This window comes from Hyla sarda, chromosome 9, assembly GCF_029499605.1.
Source record: "Hyla sarda isolate aHylSar1 chromosome 9, aHylSar1.hap1, whole genome shotgun sequence".
In the NCBI taxonomy this organism is placed as follows: Eukaryota; Metazoa; Chordata; class Amphibia; order Anura; family Hylidae; genus Hyla; species Hyla sarda.
Genome location: NC_079197.1, coordinates 44295403 through 44314560, shown reverse-complemented (window position 1 = coordinate 44314560; position 19158 = coordinate 44295403). Strand labels below are relative to the sequence as shown.

The 19158-nt window shown below is 40.3% G+C and overlaps 1 protein-coding gene and 1 long non-coding RNA gene across 3 annotated transcripts in view; one reads left to right on the top strand and one right to left on the bottom strand.

Moving 5' to 3' along the window:
• The window catches only part of LOC130290438 (uncharacterized), a 48316-nt gene extending 47405 nt beyond the window's left edge, over positions 1 to 911 (top strand). For both annotated transcript variants that reach the window (XR_008847602.1, XR_008847601.1), the window contains exon 4: positions 623 to 911. This is a non-coding gene — a long non-coding RNA (uncharacterized LOC130290438). The remainder of the gene's footprint in view (positions 1 to 622) is intronic.
• A 3621-nt stretch (positions 912 to 4532) lies between these two features.
• PIN4 (peptidylprolyl cis/trans isomerase, NIMA-interacting 4) lies at positions 4533 to 15433 on the bottom strand. The gene is made up of 4 exons (XM_056538068.1): positions 15287 to 15433; positions 12666 to 12733; positions 10447 to 10566; positions 4533 to 4712 (listed from the first exon to the last, which is right to left on the bottom strand). Exons 1-4 carry the CDS (start codon positions 15324 to 15326, stop codon positions 4554 to 4556), a joined length of 387 nt encoding a protein of 128 aa, XP_056394043.1. The 5' UTR covers positions 15327 to 15433; the 3' UTR covers positions 4533 to 4553.
• Between the last annotated feature and the right edge of the window lie 3725 nt (positions 15434 to 19158).

The window sequence follows — 19158 nt, the reverse complement described above, 5'->3', positions numbered from 1 at the left end:
GTGTTCGTTTTGAAATTTGCAGACGCACCAAAACTTCTATTCAATCAATTTTCTATCCTTACTTTCCCAACCGTCCTGATCTATGTGTGGTCTCTTGTCTACGTACCTATGAACAAAGAACTTCCTCTCTTCGTTCTTCTTCTCCTCAACTTCTCATATCCTTTTGCAAACCTCATTTACCCGTTTCTTCTTCTACTCTAGCTAGATGGGTCAGGTCTACCATGTCCCTAGCTGGCATTGACACATCCCTTTTCGGTGCCCATTCAGTTCGTAGCGCCATGGCTACAAAAACAGCACTCACGGGTGGCTCTCTATCAGATATTTTGAAGGCCGCAGACTGGTCTTCTGAAACAACTTTTAGAACCTTTTATTTCCGCCCTGAACCTCATGTTTCTATGTCTGTCTTTTAAAATTATATTAATTGTATATATGATACTATGACTGTTTATGAAACTTTTATGTTTTAGCTTTAAACTTGCATATTATGAGCCTCCTAGTCGGCAATAAAATTCGAGATTTTCCTAGTTTTTATGAAGGAAAATATAGATTTTATAACGACAGGAGGCGAATAATATCCCACCCATACCCAACCCTAATGATATTATTAATTTATATTTTCCAGCCTACTAGATTCGACGAAAAGACCAGCCTACGACGACTTCTCCCTCGGATGACTCCTCTTCTTTTAATCTGACCTCCTAAGTCAAGTCATTATGGACTCAGCCTTCATACCTTCAAGATGAAGATTTGACCTGCCTAACTGTTTATGACGCAGATATGGATTGTTTTTCTCCTATACACATCAAAGAAAGGAGACGTTATTAGGTCACCTGGACTTATATCACCTCTCATGAAGTATGATTGGTCAACACACCTACACCTGTTCAACATGTTTGGTTGTACTGTTAAAGTTTTTTCTCTCCTGTATCTGTACTATGTTGTTCAGCTGCTATTGAGTAGTAAAGAATTTGGACAGCATATTATTCGCCTCCTGTCGTTATAAAATCTATATTTTCCTTCATAAAAACTAGGAAAATCTCAAATTGTATATCTGAATGACACTACCTTTATATACTCTATACTTTATATTACATGGAAGCCACCTATGGAATACATAATTGACCCCTCTTGCCTCTTTTTGTACAAAGGAGGGGGATTCAAAACATAATTTAATTCCCCAACCGGAGACTCTTGGCTCCCAGCCAACTGGTGCTCCTATAAGGCAGCTGTCTGCCCACATAAGGAGTCGCTTTGTTGCAGCTATTGATGTTTTTATGAAAATGCAGCATATTCTGCATGACTATTTTCAGATACTTTTCTTCAAGCTATTGGGTGAATTGGGTCCTGCTCCTATATAGCTCTACAGCACACCCTTTAGAAGCAAAAGCATATTATAGAGCAGTACAGACAGTGTAGAGCAGAGTAGGCTATGAATTAAGCATTAGGGTGAAGCATAACTCTTACTACAAGTACTTGCAGTACTAGAGTCTCTCTCAACAGCTAACTCCTCCTCCTCTCTATAGACTTCAGTGGGCAGCATGCTACCTGATCCCTCTACCAAAACAGGCTTTTTACAGTATTTCAGTGTGAATGCGGAGTCTAGGAGGGGAGAAGGGAAAAAGGCTGTTAAGCTGAGAGCCATATTTCTCTGATAAGCTATAATACATACGTTCCTTAGAATTGCTTGGTTTGTTTAAAGTGTAGTGCCCATTTAAAAGGAATCTGTCAGCTGCAGTTCACATTCCAAGCTGCAGACACTGTTAGAAACCTGTTAAAATAAGGAGAAATATGGTACCCTTCATATATCTGTCCGTGCTTCCATAATGTATTAGAGAAATGCTTTTATTCTACAGTGAAAATAGTTGAAGAAATGTTCCGAAACCCCTGAAGTGTTGAGGACTGAAACACCTCCCTCCCCTGCTCATCCCTGTCCCTACTTGATTGACAGTTGTAATCAAAGCCTCATTTAAAGATCTCAATCCTGCTCTGTGCATACAAATTAAGCATAGGTGTGAGATGTAGAAACAGGGAATGGCTGCTCTACTCTAATATATATTGGCCAGACAAATGCCATAGAACGGACACTCCTTTTGGAAGTGTGAACCCACTAACAAATCTAGGGGGACATTTTTCATGGTGTTTAGAGCCTTTTTTTTTTGCTTACTCTGTGCGCTCAAAAAGTTGCACGTGTGCCTAAGCACTTTTTTTTTGCTACTTTTGTAGTTAAGCCTAAAGTTGCAAATAGACTTACCAAAGCAACTTTCAGTTTTCACTTTGGTTTATCATAAGTTCCCAACCACTGCAATGTTGCATAGGCAAAAAAAAAAAAAAAAGTGTGGCACACCCCTTTAACGACGCAGGACGTATATTTACGTCCTGCGCCGGCTCCCGCGATATGAAGCGGGGTCGCGCTGTGACCCCGCATCACATCGCGTCGGTCCCGGCGCTCATCAATGGCCAGGACCCGCGGCTAATACCAGACATCGCCGATCGCGGCGATGTGCGGTATTAACCCTTTAGAAGCGGCGGTCAAAGCTGACCGCCGCTTCTAAAGCGAAAGTATCCCGGCTAGTCAGTCGGGCTGTTCGGGACCACCGCGGTGAAATCGCGGCGTCCCGAACAGCTTGCAGGACACCGGGAAGGCCCTTACCTGCCTCCTCTATGTCCGATCGACGAATGACTGCTCCGTGCCTGAGATCCAGGCAGGAGCAGTCAAGCGCCGATAACACTGATCACAGGCGTGTTAATACACGCCTGTGATCAGGATGAGAGATCAGTGTGTGCAGTGTTATAGGTCCCTATGGGACCTATAACACTGCAAAAAAAAAGTAAAAAAAGTGTTAATAAAGGTCATTTAACCCCTTCCCTAATAAGTTTGAATCACCCCCCTTTTCCCATAAAAAAAATAAGTGTAAATAAAAATAAACATATGTGGTATCGCCGCGTGCGTAAATGTCCGAACTATAAAAATGTATCATTAATTAAACCGCACGGTCAATGGCGAACACGCAAAAAAGCGTATTTTGGTCACTTTTTATACCATTAAAAAATGAATAAAAAGTGATCAAAAAGTCCGATCAAAACTAAATTCGTACCGATAAAAACTTCAGATCACGGCGCAAAAAATGAGCCCTCAAACCGCCCTGTAGGTGGAAAAATAAAAAAGTTATAGGGGTCAGAAGATGACATTTTTAAACGTATAAATTTTCCTGCATGTAGTTTTGATTTTTTCCAGAAGTACGACAAAATCAAACCTATATAAGTAGGGTATCATTTTAACCATATGGACCTACAGAATAATGATAAGGTGTCATTTTTACCAAAATATGCACTGCGTAGAAACGGAAGCCCCCAAAAGTTACAAAATGGCGTTTTTTCTTCGATTTTGTCGCACAATGATTTTTTTTCCCGTTTCGTCGTGAATTTTTGGGTAAAATGACTAATGTCACTGCAAAGTAGAATTGGTGACGCAAAAAATAAGCCATAATATGGATTTTTAGGTGGAAAATTGAAAGGGTTATGATTTTTAAATGGTAAGGAGGAAAATACGAAAGTGCAAAAACTGAAAAACCCTGAGTCCTTAAGGGGTTAAAAAGTCACAAGTCAACTCCACGTCTGACCTTGAATACAAAACTGCCTGTGGTAAGCACTTTAAAAAGTCTCATAAAAGTTTCAACTTAGACTTTTATGTTTTGCCATTATGTGCTCCAAATTTATCAAGCCCCTGTATGATAAATATGTAGCACATAAATCTTAAGCAATAAAAAAATAAAAAGCCTTTAGAACTGGCTTACCAAAGACAGCAATGATAAATGTCCCCCCTAGAGTATACATCCGGAGCTTTCTCTGTGTACATGCTAAGTGTAAAAGAATAATGTGATGTGAACAGGCCCTGGCTATTTCTGCATCATGACTGATGTAACATGGGTAACTAGGAATTAAATAACTTAAAGGGTTTCTTTAAGATCTGGGTGAATTTATCAAACACTGTTCTCTGTTAGAAGTGAAACTATACATACAGTCTTAAAAAGGAGCATAGTCACAGGGCAGTGCCACGAATAGCTGCAACAGTCATGTGACATGTAACTAGCTGGCATTTTAAACAGAAATCATTGCGACATTCATCAGAGCAAAGGAATTTTCTGGAACATGTCTGCACCTGATATGTAGCCTACGTTTAGAGCATATACCAACATGATATACCACAGTGTAGCAATGCCGGATATGTTGAGTTCAATAGGCCAAACGTACTCGGGTAGTGTATGTTTGGTCCATTTGCAAGCACATAAAAAATAGACTTACACTGAACTCTGTGGACATGGCACCCCAAACACGTATACCCCAAATATACACTGCTTATCAGATGTAAACAGAGTCCTGCCCAGGTCTTTTAAGCTATTGACTTTTCTATGGAATGCCACAGTATTTATCTAAAACATCTTAATGTAATAATGGGTCTCGTCTTGTGGCTTCCTTAGCTACATAGAAAATCAGAAATCCTATATGTGACATATGAAATATGAATAAAAAAATATGTTTTATTATAATAGTTTTTATTTTCTTCCTTCCACCATAATAATGTGATATCCAAATTTGGTCTTTACAGGAGGATCGGTGTAAACAGGTTTGTCCATAGTGCTTACAGGGAGCGCAAAAGCAGCTTCTTGAAAAGGTCCGACCATCGAGCCTCTTGTCATCCAGCCCAAATCTCCCTGTGAAGAATCCAAACAACAAAAATCTAAAAATATGATAAGAAAACACAGAGAAGATTGCAACCATGGCTCCGGTTTCCATACACCATAAAACTAAAGCTCCCAGAGAGATGGCAGAATTTGGGGATGGCTTGAGGATTTGGGATATAGGGAAAGATTGAAAAGAAGGGAGAAGTCTAGTGGAAGAAGAGGAAGCATTACAACTAGAGATGAGCGAACTTACAGTAAATTCGATTAGTCACGAACTTCTCGGCTCGGCAGTTGATGACTTATCCTGCATGAATTAGTTCAGCTTTCAGGTGCTCCCGTGGGCTGGAAAAGGTGGATACAGTCCTAGGAGACTCTTTCCTAGGAATGTATCCACCTTTTCCAGCCCACCGGAGCACCTGAAAGCTGAACTAATTTATGCAGGATAAGTCATCAACTGCCGAGCCGAGAAGTTCGTGACAAATCGAATTTACTGCAAGTTCGCTCATCTCTAATTACAACAAAGAAGAGGAAGAAAATAAAAAGTGTCGCAAAGGGTATGCAAAGTATAGCTGAGGGGAAGAGCAGTAATATATTACAACATACATTTTTATTGCACAAAGTCTGTACTATACCAAAATGTAAAAGCTTTTTATGTTTTATCACAATAAAAATAAAAAGTATATATTTCTATATGATAAGACAATGGCCCCACAACAATACAGAGACAGTTATTTATCTCCATTATGTTCCTGCACTGTAATAGATTAATCAGTCCCGATGATCGGATAATACCACTGTACCCCATACATATCCAGGGGTGTGGAAAGTAGAGATATACAGTGATCCCTCAACTTACTGAAGCGTATGCACTGACTGGTGTCTGGTAGCGCCCCCTACAGTACAGGGAGGTATTACATGTGCTGTACACTTTACCTGTACCAGGATTAGCTGCTCCTTTGGACACCAGGTGAGGGTGACTCCATTACTTTTTTTTACTGTACAGGACCCTGAAGAAGCTCCTGTCCTCTACATAGACCAGTGTTTCCCAAGCAGGGTGGCCCCAGCTGTTGCAAAAACTACAACTCCCAGCATGCCCGGATAGCCTTTGGCTGTCCGGGCATGCTGGGAGTTGTAGTTTTGCAACAGCTGGAGGCTCCCTGCTTGGGAAACACTGACATAGACAGTGATTTACAGCTCCCAGCAGATCTTTATTACTTTTATATGTAAAGACTTGCTTTATCTACTTATTTTTCTTTAATCCTTACTTTTTTTTTCTTCTTATTTTTGGATGACATTTTGGGGCTTCAGAACCAATTACCAGATTTCCATAGAGTTCTGGTCTCAACATACAATGATCGTCCCAGAACCAATTAATATTGTAACTTGAGGGACCGCTGTATATATATATGTGTGTGTCTCCTGAGCGCCCGTTACAGCATGGTCCCCGTTCCGTTGGTCTAACCATCATATATTCCTAGGAGCCGGCTGTCGCTAATCTAATGGTGAGTGCGGGAATTTTGCTTCCGAGCTTATCTTCTATGCACATTGATTTTTCTTATGTTTTGGACCTTCCCAGCACCACCATAGCTGACGGCTTTATCAGACCCGCCTCCGTTTGAGCTGTTCGACTGGATCTTAACCCTGTCATTTCTGAATTAATCGCAAGTAGTGCTATCCCTTCCTTTCCTATTCACACACACCTATCTATCTATCTATCTATCTATCTATCTATCTATCTATCTATCTATCTATAATATATATATATATATATATATATATATCTATATCTCTCTATCTCTACTTTCCACACCCCTGTATATGTATCTTGGGTACAGTGGTATTATCCGATCATCGGGACTGAGTAATCTATTACAGTGAAGGAGCATAATGGAGATAAATAACTGTCTCTGTATTGTTGTGGGGCCATTGTCTTATCATATAGAAATATATACTTTTTTTTTTATTGTGATAAAACATAAAAAGCTTTCACATTTTGGTATAGTACAGACTTTGTGCAATATATATATATATATACATACACACACACACACACACACTTGTCCAAGAGACTAAAATGGGAGCACAATCTATTTGTCCCTTATGACAATCCATTTGTCCACACAAAAGGTCACCCAAAATAGTATGTAAAAAAGGTATTTATTAATAAAAACTTAAGGCAGATCTAAAAACACTTTAACCCCTTAAGGACCTGGCCAATTTTCGTGTTTGCACTTTTTGTTTTCCGCCTCGCCCTATAATAGCCATAACTCTTCTTGATCCATTTACAGACCCATATGAGGGCTTGTGTTTTGCAGGACCAATTGTACAGTACTTTGTAATTACATATTTTATTTTTCCATAACTTATGCTCTAAAACCAAAAAAAAACTGGGAGGTGAAATTGAATAAAAACACTAATACTAATTTAGAAAAAATTCGAAACTTTAGATTTTTTTTTTTAATTGCCATTTTCTGATCCCTATAACTTATTTTCCCGTATACTGGGCTGTATGAGGGCTTATTTTATGTGCCGTAATCTGTTTGTACCAATACCATATTGGTCAGACTTATTGACTGCTTTTTACTTCATTTTTTTGGGATATGATGTTATAAAAAATGCAATTCTGGTGTTTGGTATTTTTTTTTAAAGTTAACAGCATTTATCATACGGATATATAATGTTATATTTTCATAGTAGGGACAATAATGCACACGACGATACTAAAAGTTTATTTTTATTATGTTTACATGTGGAAGGGGTTAATGTGTTTTTTAAACTTTTTTTTTTCTTCTTTTTTTAACACTTTATTAGTCCCCTTAGGTGGACTTAGGGGACTTTAAGGCTATGTTTACACAATGGAATTTCCAATGCGGTTTCAAACATTTTGACTGGTCGGGGTCCGTGTGTTTAGACCCCAACCAATTGCTAGAAAGACTTGGGAGGAAAGCACTGCTGACCGAGACAATCCCATAGACTTCTAGATTATACATTTGTCTCGCTTAGTGCACTCTTCTCCTGGCTTGTTTTAGGGTGCGTTCACACGCTCTTTGTTTTTGCGGGTTTTTTGCAGCATATTTAAGAGGGGCGGGCTCTTCTCGGCTGTCCATAGCAGATTGTCCGCGGCGGAATTTATGCTGCGGAAAATCCGCGGCAGTCCCTACTGACTTCAACTGGGCTTGCAGCGGATTTTCCGCAGCGTAAATTCCACCGCGGACAATCTGCTATGGACAGCCGAGAAGAGCCCGCCCCTTTCAAATACGCTGCGGAAAACCCGCAAAAACAAAGAGCGTGTGAACGCACCCTTAGGGATCGGTCAGGGTCCATGCACTCATACCCAGTCTAATCAAAACTTTTGACATGTCTCTACAAGTGACAGTGCCCATTTAAGAGAGAAAATGTGAGAAGAAAACCAGGCCAAGACAAAGTTCTATTTGGTTAAAAATTCACACATTACTATTTCATGCATAAATACATATAAAATTGATTCAGGGTAGACTATATTATCCCCTTAAGGATTAAGGGAGTACAGGTACGCCATTGCGTCCTGATCCTTAAATGGGCACTGTCAGATACAAAAACTTTTGATATGTTGTAGGGATCGACCGATATCGTTTTTTTTAGGGCAGATACCGATAATCTGTGGAGGTTAGGGCCGATTGCCGATAACTTATACCGGTATAAGTTATCGGCTATTTATTCCGCCCCCCCCCGCCGCTTACCACCCCGTGTCGCGCCCCCCCACTGCACCGCCCCGGCCCCATTGCCTCCCCCATCCCCGGTTTTATAATTACCTGTTCCCGGGGTCCACTCTACATCTGGCTTCGGTGGCGTCCTCCTGAGCTGTCACTGTGTGCACTGACGGTGACGTCGCGTTGCGTCACGTCACTCGTCATTGCGCACAGCGTAACGCAGGACGCAGCAGGAGCCAGAAGTAGCGTTGACCCCGGGAACAGGTAATTATAAAACCGGGGATGGGGGAGGCAATGGGGCCGGGGCGGTGCGGTGGGTCGGCAGTGCATTATCGGCATAGCGGCAAGGTAATTGCCGATACCGATAATGCCCAAAATCATGATTATCGGCCGATAATATCGGCCAAACCGATAATCGGTCGATCCCTAATATGTTGTAAAGCATGCAATAGGTTTTGCAATTGCTTTCATTAGAAAATGTTCAGATTTCATACTGAAAAAGCCAGTCAAACAACTGCCCCCCTGCCTGCTTGGACACATACCAGTCCTGCTGTGTCCATGAGTCATCACCTACGCCATGGACACACTTCCTTGATTGACAGCTGTGAGCGCAGGGCTCACAGCTAGAGGAGAAATCCTCCCACTGTCCGCTTGTGTCCCGCTACTGTCAGTGAGGACAAGCTGGAAGCTGTAGTTTTGCTAATGCTAGGGGAGATGTGAGCAGACAGCATACTGAGGGGGCGGAGACCTGCACAGTGAGGCCATGCCCCCTCCCTTTGAGAGGAATTCAGACTAGTGAGCTAAATTAAAAGTAATAAAAATAAATAAATAAAGGTGCTAGACACATAATTAGATGTACATGGTCAGGTTAGGTACTGAGTGATATATTTAATGGCGGACAGAGGTCCCCTCATCTACCTCCATCTATCTCCCGGCGTCTCCTGCTCTGGTCTGAGATCGAGCAGAAGATCGCCGATAATACTGATCAGTGCTATGCCCTATGCATAATACTGAACAGTATTAGCAATGAAATGATTGCTATAAAAAGTCCCCTATGGGGAATATTAAAGTAAAGTGAAAAAAAAAGTAAAGTCAAAAAATTTGATAAATCCCTCCCCCAATAAAAATGTAAATTGTCCCTTTTTCCCCCATTTTACCCCCCAAAAGTGTAAATTTATTTTTATAATAATTAATTATAATATATGCCAAGTGCATAAATATCTGAACTATTAAAATATAATGTTAATGATCCCATAAGGTGAATGGCGTGAGCGTACAAAATTTAGAAAAAAAGGTAAAAAATTGCTTTTTTTTTTTTATAACATTTTATAATAAAAAAATTTAATGTATTAAAAGTTTTACATATGCAAATGTAGTATCAATAAAAAGTACAGATCATGGCGCAAAAAATGAGCCCTCATACCGCCGCTTATATGAAAAAATAAAGTTATAGGTCAGCAAAATAGAGGGATTTTAAACTTACTAATTTGGTTAAGAAGTTTGTGATTTTTTTTCTTTTTAAAGCCGTACAATAATAGAAAAGTATGTAAACATGGTTATCATTTTAATTATATTGACCCACAGAATAAAGAAAACATGTCTATTTTACCATAAAGTGTACAGCATGAAAACAAAACCTTTCAAAATTGTGGTTTTCTTATCAATTTCCCACACAATTAGTACTTTTTTGGTTGCGCCATACATTTTATGGTAAAATGAGTGATGTCATTACAAAGGACAACTGGTCATGCAAAAAACAAGCCCCATACTAGTCTGTGGATGAAAATATAAAAGAGTTATGATTTTTAGAAGGCGAGGAGGAAAAAAACGAAAATGTAAAAATGTAATTGTCTTAAGGGGTTAATGATGGAGCAGGTGTAGGAGATATGCCCAGATCAAGATTGGGAGGTTTTTTTGCCACACTAATGGCTAGGGATGAAGAAAATGCTGCCCCTCACTGGTCGTTAAATGCAATTGTAGTGCATAAGGTGTTGCAGTACAGACAAAAAAAATGGGACTTCTTAGTATACTGAGAAAGATACAATATGGAAAAAGTCTAAAATATTTTAGCTTACCCCTTGTCTGGCTTTGTCCTCACTGTACTGAGTAGCCACCTCACTAAATCGCACTCCAGATTTCAGTTTTTCCATGGCTTCCATAACTTTCCCATGTTTCTCACATAGGATGTGTCTCACCTGTAAAAACACTATTATTATTATTATCATAGATACTGTATGTAAAGACCATTACTTTTGTGAATTCAAATGGGCTTAAAAGGGTACCCTGGCGAACTGAACTTATCAGACATTTATCCCCTATACTGGTCCTCATGTTTCACAGTCATAACAATATTCCAGGCATCGTCGACATTAAAGGGGTTATCCAGCATAAGAAAAACAGCTGATTTCATCAAAAATAGCGCCACATTTGTCTGCAGGTTAGTTGTGGTTTTGCAGCTCAGTTTAATTAAAGTGAATAGGACCAAGTAGTAATACCACACACAACCTGTGGACAGATGTGGTGCTGTTTTTGGAAGAAATTAGCTCTAATTTGAGATTGCTGGATTAACGCTTTAATATCTTTTTTAAATGAGCACTGTCAGATACAAAAACTTTTGATATGTTGTAAAGCATGTATAACCAATAGGCTTTGCAATTGCTTTCATTAGAAAATTTTCAGTATTTCATACTGAAAAAGCAAGTCAAACAACTGCCCCCCTGCCTGCTTGGACACATACAAGTCCTACTGTGTCCATGAGTCATCACCTATGTCATGGACACACTTCCTTGATTGACAGCTGTGAGCACAGGGCTCACAGCTGGAGGAAAAATCCTCCCACTGTCAGCTTGTGTCCTGCTACTGTCAGTGAGGACAAGCTGGGAGTTGTAGTTTTGCTAATGCTAGGGGAGATGTGAGCAGACAGCATACTGAGGGAGGGGGCGGAGACCTGTACAGTGAGGCCACGCCCCCTCCCTTTGAGAAGAATTCAGACTAGTGAGCTAAATTAAAAGTGTAATAAAAAAATAAAATAAAAAAGGTGCTAAACACAAAAATTAGATGTTCATGGTCAGGATTAGGTACTGAGTGATATATAAAAACAAGTGTATTTTTTGGGGATCTGATGGGTACGCTTTAACCCCTTCCCAGCACCCGTCATGTTCGTGCGATGGGACGCATGCATATGTCATAGCAATTGCGGGCAGCGCAGGAGATCGGCGGAGCCGGAGTCCCGCCGCAGCTGACGGAGCCACGATCGAGCCGGTCCCGGCAGCATTAATCCCGTAGATGCCGTGACCAATCCTGATCACGGCATCTATGGTGTTGACAGGGGGAGCGCTCTCCACCTGATCACCAACGGCGCCGCCGCGATATGATTGCGTGTCGCCGTTGGTTGCTATGGCAGCAGGAGGTCAGATCATGGATGGATCACAGAGGCTGTGCTGTGCGAAGCTGATCGGGTCATACTGTGCTGCAGTACAAATGTATTGCAGCATAGTATAGCCTGTAAAAAGGGTTCAATAAAAGTATGAAATGTAAAAAATTTTTTTTTTTAAATTTCTCATTTCCCAATAAAAGTCCTGTATTATCACCAAAAACTCAAATCATACACATAATTGGTATTGCCACGTCCGTAATGATGTGTACTATAAAAATATAATGTAAATTATCCCGCACGGTGAACGGCGTAAAAAAAAATAAAAATAAATAAAAACATTTAAAAAAAGCTCAAAATTCACCAATTTTGGTACAAATAGTGGAATAAAACAGATCAAAACATAGCACGTATCGCAAAAATGATACCAATAAAAAGTACAGCTCATCCTGCAAAAAATAAGCCTTTACTTATGGTGTTGGACGAAAAATAAAAAAGTTACGGCTTTTGGAAAATGAATGGCAGAAAAATAATTTTGATCAGAAAAGTAAAAAGAACATAGAAAGCTATATAAAATGGGTATCACCATAATTGTACTGACCCACAGAATAAATATAACATCACTTTTACCGCACAGTGTACACCATAAAAATTAAAATGTAAAAAAAAAAAAAACGCCACAAAATTTAGTTATTCACAATATTTGGGAGTTTTTCACCAAAAATGCTGCATGTGTCACCAAAAATGCACCACTTATATAAAGTACAATATGACATGAAAAAAATATCTCAGAATCGCTCCACTCAGAAAATGCGTTCTAAAGTTATTACCATTTAAAGAGATACACGTCAAATAAAAAAAATAAAAAGAGCCTGGTCATTGAGGTAAAAAATGGGTCCGTCCTTAAGGGCTCAGCATTACCTTAACAGCATTTCCACCTTTTGGGGTTTGGGCTTTCTTGTCAGCAGCTTCACCTCCAGTAGCACCACCTGATGCAAATAAGAAAAAAAAGAAACTGTCTAAATGTCATAAGTCACTACATGCTGTGTGATCTGACTGTAAAGCAGAAAAATGAGGATAAATATAAAATCACTCACAATCCTATTAAAACCTTTCAAACAAAGATGTAAAATTCCTTTAGACCAGTGGTTCTCAACCTTTTTCGCGTCTGTTCCCCAAAAGGGTGAAAGTACGGTATGTCCACAGGTACAGGGTACCCGTGGACAAAATAAGTCATAAAAGTTCTTAAAGGGGTACTACCGTGCTGACAACTTATCCCCTATCTAAAAGGATAGGGGATAAGTTGCCTGATCGTGTGGGGTCCTGCCGCAGGGGACCCCCCTAGATCTCACAAGCAGCACCCCGCAGCGAACATCCGCTCCGGGTCTGATGACGGGGTCGGTGATCGTGACGTCACGCTCCGCCCCTCAATGCAAGTCTATGGCAGGGGGCGAGACAGCTGTCTCGCCCCCTGCCATAGACTTACATTGGGAGGGGGCGGAGCGTGATGTCACACGGGGCGGAGCCGTGACGTCGCGATACTCCGGCCCCGCGATTGGCAGTTATCACTCCGGGGCCTGATGAGAGCGGGGTGCTGCGTGCGAGATCTAGGGGGTCCACAGCGGCGGGACCCCGCGCAATCAGGCAACTTATTCCCTATCCTTTAGATAAGTTGGATAAGTTGTCTGCACGGTAGTACCCCTTTAATTTCATAATGGCATGTGATTACCTTTCTAATGCGACATTAATGCAATACTTAAAGGGGTATTCCAGGCAAAACCTTATATCTATCTATCTATCTATCTATCTCTCAACTGGCTCCGGAAAGTTAAACAGATTTGTAAATTACTTGTATTAAAAAATCTTAATCCTTCCAATAGTTATTAGCTTCTGAAGTTTTCTGTCTAACTGCTCAATGATGATGTCACGTTCCGGGACGTGAGTCATCAGAGAGCAGTTAGACAGAAAACAACAACTAAACTTCAGAAGCTAATAACTATTGGAAAGATTAAGATTTTTTAATAGAAGTAATTTACAAATCTGTTTAACTTTCCGGAGCCAGTTGATATATAAAAAAAAGTTTTGGCCTGGAATACCCCTTTAATCCCCTTGTGCCATTATTTCCCCTCCCTCTGATCACTTTTTGCCATAATCGGATATTGGCAATAGGGATTCAGAGGGACTGTGTTATAATTGCACCAGGGGATTAAGATGGAATACCCCCCTCCTTCCATATTAATCCCCTTGTGCCATTATTCCCCCCTCAGATTCCCCTGGACCAATATGAGATACATACAATAACACCCTCCCATACTGCCGCTCCGCGCTGACAAATACTGGACGATGCATGGCTGGTATTTGTCAGCGAATTGCCGCACCCCAACATAACCCCCTAATAAATAGTGTTCTATTACATAAGTATAAGGCTCGAGCATCACTTTGTACCGTTCAATGGCAGATGCTCAGTGTACAGAGATATCAATGCATCACTTCCTACAATGCAAAGCAACAGCCGCAAGTGAGGAGTGGGTATAGGGTATTCGTATACAGTGTATATATTTATTTTATTTTTTGCTCCACATTTCCTACCCCTGTGAAACTTTTAAGCTCTCCTTAAAAAAAAATAATAAAGAAATAATTAAGAGTAAAAATACTCATCACGAAAGTCTTTGTGCTGTGTCACCTGGAAATGCGATCACTGGAGGCCACAAAGTTGGCTAAAAATGAATACTGTCCAAAATAAATTAATTTTTTAGCTCCAAAATGACACTCAAAATACACAGTGTGAACACAGCCTTTGGCTGTAATAGAAAAGTCAATGAGGAAAATCTAAAGTACAGGTCAGCTTCCTTGTGGAAATGGCGCAGAGTAACATTTTACCCACCACCTCCTCATTACAAGTCTATGGGAGTGGGCATGATGGTCACCCCGCCCCCTCCCATAAACTTGCAGTGAGGGGCAGACCGTGATGTCAGGAGGTGGCAGGGCCATGACGTCACGATACTCCGGCCCCTGTATCGCCGTCATCAGGCACGGAGCAAAATTCACTCCATGCAGCAGATGGATAGCGGGGGTCTCGCCATAGGGGATAAGATGTCTAGGGGCGGAGTACCCCTTTAAGAAAGTGATATTTTGCACCCAACACTTCAGCTGGTGGAAACACGCCCCTCCATTCATCCTATGGAAGAGGTGGAGACACAGGTTCGTGTATCTCTCATATAGAGATGAATGGAGGGGGCTGTTTCCACCAGCTGAAGTGTTGGGTACTAAAGTCTCTAGCAGAGCAGGGCCCAGCGGATAGCGGATACATTGCTTACAGACATCTACTTTAATAAAAATTGCATGAAAACTGTTCTATTTTGTAAAAGTATTAACAAGACAAATATTTGGTTAAAACCGCAAATGCCACAACCTGTATAATAAAAATAACATGTTATTTAAACTGTACAGTGAACAATGAAAAAGACAAATGCAACAAAAGCAGAAGCAAAACTGCTCCTGTCCTAAAACCCTGCGGGTCATGTGACAGGACACCTACTTACCTTTTGCTCCCCCTTTCCCTCCTTTCCCTTTGGGCGGCATGGACCCTCAGTCTGTTCACTAGAGCTGCTCCTGATCTGATGACGTACAGGTCACATGGTCTCAAGCTAGAAGCTAGGACCTAGAGGGATGAAGGACCTTTCATGATGTCACTACCATGTGATCAGTCACATGGGTTGGAGAACGGGTAGATTGATTCTAGGGAACTAAAGGACCTTTGGTGATGTCATGACCATGTGATCTGCCACCAATGAAGTAGGAGTCATATATTAGGCTCACACACTGATGATGCTTTTATATATATAATGTGTGCCTCCATGCTGTATGCTCTGCACTGTATGATTTACATACACTCAACTACACTGTGTGCTTTACAGCTCAGAAACACACAGCTCTACACTGTATACTTTACACACAGCTCTACACTGTATACTTTACACACAGCTCTACACTGTATACTTTACACACAGCTCTAACCTGTATACTTTACACACAGCTCTACACTGTATACTTTACACACAGCTCTACACTGTATACTTTACACACAGCTCTACACTGTATACTTTACACACAGCTCTACACTGTATACTTTACACACAGCTCTACACTGTATACTTTACACACAGCTCTAACCTGTATACTTTACACACAGCTCTACACTGTATACTTTACACACAGCTCTACACTGTATACTTTACACACAGCTCTACACTGTATACTTTACACACAGCTCTACACTGTATACTTTACACACAGCTCTACACTGTATACTTTACACACAGCTCTAACCTGTATACTTTACACACAGCTCTACACTGTATACTCTACACACAGCTCTACACTGTATACTTTACACACAGCTCTACACTGTATACTTTACACACAGCTCTAACCTGTATACTTTACACACAGCTCTACACTGTATACTTTACACACAGCTCTACACTATACTTTACACACAACGCTACACTGTATACTTTACACACAACTCTACACTGTATACTTTACACACAGCTCTACACTGTATACTTTACACACAGCTCTACACTGTATAGTTTACACACAGCTCTACACTGTATACTTTACACACAGCTCTACAGTATACTTTACACACAGCTCTACACTGTATAGTTTACACACAGCTCTACAATGTATACTTTACACACAGCTCTACACTGTATACTTTACACACAGCTCTACACTGTATACTTTACACACAGCTCTACACTGTATACTTTACACACAGCTCTACACTGTATACTTTACACACAGCTCTACACTGTATACTTTACACACAGCTCTACACTGTATACTTTACACACAGCTCTACACTGTATACTTTACACACAACTGTATACTTTACACACAGCTCTACACTATACTTTACACACAGCTCTACACTGTATAGTTTACACACAGCTCTACACTATACTTTACACACAGCTCTACACTATGCTTTACACACAGCTCTACACTGTATACTTTACACACAGCTCTACACTGTATACTTTACACACAGCTCTACACTGTATACTTTACACACAGCTCTACACTGTATACTTTACACACAGCTCTACACTGTATACTTTACACACAGCTCTACACTGTATACTTTACACACAGCTCTACACTGTATACTTTACGCACAGCTCTAACCTGTATACTTTACACACAGCTCTACACTGTATACTTTACACACAGCTCTACACTGTATACTTTACACACAGCTCTACACTGTATACTTTACACACAACTCTACACTGTATACTTTACTCACAGCTCTACACTATACTTTACACACAGCTCTACACTGTATAGTTTACACACAGCTCTACACTGTATACTTTACACACAGCTCTACACTATACTTTACATACAGCTCTACACTATACTTTACACACAGCTCTACACTGTATACTTTACACACAGCTCTACACTGCATACTTTACACACAGCTCTACACTGTATACTTTACACACAGCTCTACACTGTATACTTTACACACAGCTCTACACTGTATACTTTACACACAGCTCTACACTGTATACTTTACACACAGCTCTACACTGTATACTTTACACACAGCTCTACACTGTATACTTTACACACAGCTCTACACTGTATACTTTACACACAGCTCTACACTGTATACTTTACACACAGCTCTACACTCTATAGTTTACACACAGCTCGACACTATAGTTTACACACAGCTCTACACTATACTTTACACACAGCTCTACACTATACTATACACACAGCTCTACACTGTATAGTTTACACACAGCTCTACACTGTATAGTTTACACACAGCTCTACACTGTATAGTTTACACACAGCTCTACACTATACTTTACACACAGCTCTACACTGCATACTTTACGCACAGCTCTACACTGCATACTTTACACACAGCTCTACACTGTATACTTTACACAAAGCTCTACACTGTATACTTTACACACAGCTCTACACTGTATACTTTACACACACAGCTCTACACTGTATACTTTACACACAGCTCTACACTATACTTTACACACAGCTATACACTGTATACTTTACACACAGCACTACATTGTATAGTTTACACACAGCTCTACACTATACTTTACACACAGCTCTACACTGTATACTTTACACACAGCTCTACACTGTATAGTTTACACACAGCTCTACACTATACTTTACACACAGCTCTACACTGTATACTTTACACACAGCTCTACACTGTATACTTTACACACAGCTCTACACTATACTTTACACACAGCTCTACACTGTATAGTTTACACACAGCTCTACACTATACTTTACACACAGCTATACACTGCATACTTTACACACAGCTATACACTGCATACTTTACACACAGCTCTACCCTGTATACTTTACACACAGCTCTACACTGTATACTTTACACACAGCTCTACACTGTATACTTTACACACAGCTCTACACTGTATACTTTACACACAGCTCTACACTGTATACTTTACACACAGCTCTACACTGTATACTTTACACACAGCTCTACACTCTATAGTTTACACACAGCTCGACACTATAGTTTACACACAGCTCTACACTATACTTTACACACAGCTCTACACTATACTATACACACAGCTCTACACTGTATAGTTTACACACAGCTCTACACTGTATAGTTTACACACAGCTCTACACTGTATAGTTTACACACAGCTCTACACTATACTTTACACACAGCTCTACACTGCATACTTTACGCACAGCTCTACACTGCATACTTTACACACAGCTCTACACTGTATACTTTACACAAAGCTCTACACTGTATACTTTACACACAGCTCTACACTGTATACTTTACACACACAGCTCTACACTGTATACTTTACACACAGCTCTACACTATACTTTACACACAGCTATACACTGTATACTTTACACACAGCACTACATTGTATAGTTTACACACAGCTCTACACTATACTTTACACACAGCTCTACACTGTATACTTTACACACAGCTCTACACTGTATAGTTTACACACAGCTCTACACTATACTTTACACACAGCTCTACACTGTATACTTTACACACAGCTCTACACTGTATACTTTACGCACAGCTCTACACTATACTTTACACACAGCTCTACACTGTATAGTTTACACACAGCTCTACACTATACTTTACACACAGCTATACACTGCATACTTTACACACAGCTATACACTGCATACTTTACACACAGCTCTACACTGTATACTTTACACACAGCTCTACACTGTATACTTTACACACAGCTCTACACTGTATACTTTACACACAGCTCTACACTGTATACTTTAAACACAGCTCTACACTGTATACTTTACACACAGC